Source organism: Corvus cornix, chromosome 7 (assembly GCF_000738735.6).
Source record: "Corvus cornix cornix isolate S_Up_H32 chromosome 7, ASM73873v5, whole genome shotgun sequence".
NCBI classification, from domain to species: Eukaryota; Metazoa; Chordata; class Aves; order Passeriformes; family Corvidae; genus Corvus; species Corvus cornix.
The window spans coordinates 39,006,582-39,011,861 of NC_046337.1; the positions used below are offsets into that span (position 1 = coordinate 39,006,582).

The 5,280-nt window shown below is 61.7% G+C and overlaps 1 protein-coding gene across 1 annotated transcript; it reads right to left on the reverse strand.

The window, feature by feature from the left end:
* Positions 1–304: 304 nt before the first annotated feature.
* Positions 305–1,078, reverse strand: LOC120410325 (proline-rich protein 2-like). Its single transcript, XM_039555552.1, has one exon. The coding sequence runs from the start codon at positions 1,076–1,078 to the stop codon at positions 305–307; it is 774 nt and encodes a 257-aa protein (XP_039411486.1).
* Between the last annotated feature and the right edge of the window lie 4,202 nt (positions 1,079–5,280).

The following is a 5,280-nucleotide window of genomic DNA, read 5'->3' on the forward strand; positions in this document are numbered from 1 at the left end:
CTCCTTCAAGACCAGACCTGGCCTGCGAGCCGAAGCCCACGGGCTCGGTCGAGCAGGAGGTGCCAGGGCAGGTCCTGGGGGTGCTCTTTGGGGGTGAGGGTGCTCCCCGGCGCCCCGGGCAGAGGCGGGATGCTCCTCGGGAGGGATGCTCCTCGGGAGGGATGCTCCTCGGGGAGCAGAGCTGTGCCCCTCCCGCTCGCCCGTCCCCGAGAGGTGTCCCTGACCCCCTCCTGGCTGCAGGACACCGACGGCCGTGAGAGCTCCGGCCCCGGGGGCTGGGGGCGGGCTGAGCCCCGGCCCCGGCTCACGCGCCCGGGGCGGGCCGGCCCTGCCGCCCCTCCCCTCCCCTCCCCGCCCCCCGGGCCGTGCCGATCCCGCCGCTCCGAGCCGAGCCGAGCTGAGCCGCCCTGCGCTGCGGGCACCGAGCGGGCACCATGCGCACGGGGTGAGCGCCGGGGCCGTGGGGGGACCGGGCCGCTGGAGCCGCCGGGGGTGGGGGAGCACAGGTAGTGCGGGAAGCGCGGAGCTGCCGTGGAGAGGCGGCGCCGGGACTCTGGAGCCGCCGTGGAGGGGAGGCACCGGGACCCTGGAGCCGCGGGGGCGGCGGGTCCTCGGTGTAACCGTGGCGGGACCCCAGGGGCACCGGCACCGCGGGGACACCGGGGAAGGTGGGCACCGGGGCCGAGAAGCCGCCGGTGTGCGGGCACGGGCAGCGCGGGAAGCCCGGTGCCCCGGGACACGAGGGCACCGGGACGCCGGAGCCGCCGGGGCTGGGGGTACCGGGATCCTGGAGCCGCCGGGGCTGGGGGTCCCCGCTGTGACCGCGGGAGGACCTCGGGGTGGGGCCGGGGGCCGGGGGCCGCCCCGCGTTCGGCAGGAGGGGGGGTGACCTCTCTCTCCCCTTCCCTTCCCGCAGGTGCCCCCGCCGCGGCTGCTGCTCGGGCTCTTTGTCCTGCTGGTCCCCGCCGCTTCCCAGGAGCCGGGTAACGTGCACGGGATGCTGCGGGATGCTGGGGAGGGGGGTTCCTGTCGCCGTGCCCGGGGTCCCATGCCTCCTCCCTGTCCTGAAGTCCCCCATCGCCTGGGAGGCTCTCCTCAGCAGGAATGAGGGCTGGAGTCTCCCCTCGGGCCAAGTGCTGCGCCCAGCCGTGGTTCCCGAAGCTGGGGGTGATCCCTTCAAAGGCCGCATCCCTCGTGGCTGCCGAGCGCGGGGGGCTCCCGTGTGCTCCATCCCATCAGCGGCCGGGGATGCAGGGGAAATCCCTGGCTGCAGTTCCCTGGGAGGAGAGCGGTTTGTCAGGTCCGTGCTGGCTGTGGGACAGGCGGGATGGCGCTGCCCCAAAGTGGCCGTGCTCCAGGCGTTAGCGGTTTCTCCACAAGCCCTCCTGCGGCTCCATGTCCTGGGAAGTGTTGTGAGTGGCCGGGAGCCTCGAGCCGGTGCCCTGGGGATGCAACACCTCCCTCACCCTTCTGAGCTTTTCCCTGCCTTCGGGGCTCCCTGTCACATCCCACTTCTCAAGCTGCTGGTGCTCCGGGAGAGGGGAATTCAGTGCTGACTCAGCTTTCCAGCCCTTCTTTCCCCACGAGGCACACGAGCCGGTCCTCCCACTGCCTGCTTTTCTGGTGAACTTTACCTCCCCGACAGGGAAGCTTCCTGCTCCCTGAAAGCCCTCCTCCCCTTGCAGCCGGTCTCTGGATGCGTGCCCAGCCCCCGGAGGCGGGAACAGCCACGGCTGACACAGGGAGCCCCGACTCAGATCCCAGGAACCCCAACTGCCAAAGCAGCTGAGCTGCAAGTGACGATCCGAAAACCAGGACAGGGTGGATTTTCTCTGGGGTAGTGATCAGGCTGTCTTTGGCTTGTGCCAGCATGGTGTGAAGCATCGCTCGTGTCCCTCTCTGCCGTCACAGTCACAGGCTGGGCACAGCATTTCTGTTTGTGGCATCCCCAGGTACAGGCGAGCTGGAAGTCGGCCGTGAAATAGGTGGATTATTTACTGGAACAAGGCTCTGTGTCATCTAGGAACAGCTCTGGCACCGCTCCGTGGGCAGCTGGGTCAGCTGTGGAGGGAAGGAGGCTGGCTGGGGCAGCGGGAATGCCCAGCACTCCCAGAGCACGTTTGGGAACACTGGGAGAAGCTCTCCAAGTGCCCCGGGCTGCACTCATGACGCTGCTTTCCATGGCGTGGGTGCCTCCCCAGGGACCATGGGAACAAAGCTCCCCTTGGAGATCTGCAGAGATGGGAACATGGTTCCCATGTGAAATCCTGAATTGGCTATTTTAGGTCCCTGGAGACTGTCCAGTGCAGCCGAGCCGAGCTGGAGGGTGGGCCGGGCGCTGCTTTAATAGTGGGTACTCAGAGTTATCCATGCCCTTCCCACCCTCTCTCCATCAGCATCCTTGGGCCCTCAGAGCTGGCCAGGACCCTTTGCTGAGCTGCAGGTGCATCCCCCAGCTCTGAGCAGCCACGCTGGGGGGCCCAGGAGGTTTCCCAGGGCGTGCAGAGGGGATGAGTGCCGGGGGAGCGCGGCCGGCGCCGGTCACCGCTGGCAGGGAGGTGCCCGTCTCACCCAGCTGACTTGGCCGTCTCCCAAAGGCAGGCTGCAGACCGGGTTTTAAAGGAATTCAGCGGGTTGGTGTGGCTTTTTTTTCCTTCTTTTCTTTTTTCCTTCTCCCCCCCTTTCCTTGGTTCAATGTCCAAGGACTGCAGGGCCTGTTCTGCCAGCCCGCCTTTGTGATGGCTTCTGGGGAATGTTTGCTCCGAAGGCTGTCCTGGCATGGAGATAACCTTTCTGTTTATCTGCCTGCCTTGCAAATTTGGGGGCTTAGCTGCCCCAAGCTGGGCTGGCCTCTTATCACTGGATCACTGGGATTCCTCGGGAGGGGCACGTAGCCATGAGGAATCATGTGGGGATGCTGCCGTGGGTCTGGTCTGGGGAGCGTGGGGGAATCACAGGTAGGGCTATGAGTGTCCCCCAAGCAGGGGCTGGGTCAGACACTGGGGAAATCTCCATTCCCAGGGGGCAAACCTATGCCTGGATAGGGGGGATCAGCTGCCCAGGCCACCCCAATCTGGCGGTAGAGGCGACCAAGCATTGGAACAGACTGCCCAGGGAAGTGATGGAATCATCATCCCTGGAAGTGTTTGAAAAATGTGTAGATGTGGCACTTGGGGACATGGTTTAGTGGTGGAACTGGCTGTGCTGGGTTAGTGGTTGGAGTTGGTGATCTTGGAGGTCTTTTCCAGCTGTAATGATTCTGTGATTCTGTGATCTTCTCTCACACTGAATTTCTGTGCATCAGTTTGGGGCTGGGATGAGCCCCAAAAGCAGCCCCAGCTCTCTGCTGTGCTCCTGCTGCTGAGGGTGCAGGCAGCACCTGGGAATTCAAGCTGCCTCCTTCCGCTGTTGTGGACAGCAGGTGCTGGAGCTGCAGGTGGAGAGGCTCATTCCTGCTAATTTCCATCCCCAGCGGGTTGTAGCTGGGATTCCTCACAAGAACGTGGTGCTGTGCAAAGCGATTTACAGCCTGTGACACAACTGCTCTGGCATCGGCACCTGGGGGGGTTCGACAGGTGGATCAGAGCTTTCCTAGCATTATTTTAGGAATTTCTTCCAAAGGCTAGGGGGAATTGGCTGTGGGCAGCACTCGGCATCAGGGGTTTGGCTCGGGCAGGGCTGGCACCTGTCAGCTGCCGAGGTTCCCAGCAGGGGCTGGAGGAACTGGAGAGGATGCTGTGCTCCAGAAGCTCCTCAGGCTCTTTGCCTCCTTATCAGCTGGCAGGACTGCTGTTTACAAAACCTTATCTGTGCCGTGGGAGCCACTGGGGAGGGGGAGCTGGCCAGGGCTGCTGGCAGCTGGAAGGAGCCGAGGCTGCGGCATCTCCCTGCAGCACCTCTGGGCTCCTGGTCCGTCACCCCTGGCAGGTGGATCCCATCCCTCCTGCCCGTCCCGAGGAGGTGGCAGCAGAGAGGAAGTGGCCATGCTTGGGTGGTGCTTTGGGGCTGGAAATTAGGTTTAAAAAGAGACTGAGTATTCCTGCAGAGTGGCTGTGCTCCCAGGCAGTTTTCTCTGCTTCCATTGCAGCACACAACCTTTTTGAGCCCGAATCCTAATTTTTCCATTACTTCTCCAGATCCATACCTGAACTTGGTCCATCCACAGCACCCATTCTCCCAAAGCTCTTGCCTTGGTTTTAGGTTTCCATGTGGTGTCTGCTGGCCCAGGGTGGCCATGAGTGGCTGGGAGCTCCCTCCCCACTGCTGCATGTCCCTGGAGGGGTGGAGAGCTGAGCTGCTCTTCCCTGTGGCCACTAGAAAACCCTGCCCGTACACTCCCATATTCTGGAGAAGCAGGGTTTTTTTGCTCTGAAGAGCAGCCTCTTGGTGACACTGCTCCCTATTTATTTTGGCCTGCAGCTGGACTAACCTCTTCTTCCAGTGTTTATGGCGACAAGACTTGGGTGCTGTTAAACAGCAAATCCGAGCCCTCGCAGAAAACATTTTGCAATCCTGCCTCAAGCGTCATCGCCTGGCTTAAAAAATCCCTGAGCAGAAAAATCTGTGCTGCTGGGAAACTGGCTTTGCTCTTGGGGGGGGATGTCACCACCGCTTTATAAGGAGGCGGGAGCATGTGGAGCAGGGGGCGAGGACTCATCCAAGGCTGTGTCCTCTGATTAAAAAGAGGGAGAGGGACTTTTTACACGGGCCTGGAATGACAGGACAAGGGGAAATGGCTTCACACTGATAGGGGAGAAGGCTGGATGGGATATTGGGAAGGAATTCTTCCCAGTGAGGCCTTGGCACAGGGTGCCCAGAGCAGCTGTGGCTGCCCCTGGATCCCTGGCAGTGTCCAAGGCCAGGCTGGACACTGGGGCTGGGAGCAGCCTGGGATAGTGGAAGGTGTCCCTGCCCACGGCAGGGGGTGGAACAAGGTGAGGTTTAGGGTCCCTTCCAGCCCAACTCACATTCTGTGGCAGGGACACTGCGTCTCTCCTGCACCACTCTGGCCTGTCGTGACTGTGAGGGATGATGCTCTAAGCCCTGGAATAACAATCCCAGCAAGTGTGCTGCCTTTTTTCCCAAGCTCTTGAGAGTTTACCAAGAAAAGAATTAATTCTGGCATTTCAGTAGAGAGTTCAAAGTGCTGAAGAGGACATCTGGGATTAAGTATCGATGTGTATCAGCAGCCCAGAGGTATGGGATTAATAAAACATTCTAACGATTCTTCTGGTGTATCTGCTGACATTTGGGAAAGCACTGGAGAGGAATCCTTTCCAA

Bases quoted from the DNA above. Each gene is read 5' to 3' on its own strand.
- LOC120410325 (XM_039555552.1), bottom strand. From the start codon at position 1,078: ATGGGGGACTTCAGGACAGGGAGGAGGCATGGGACCCCGGGCACGGCG.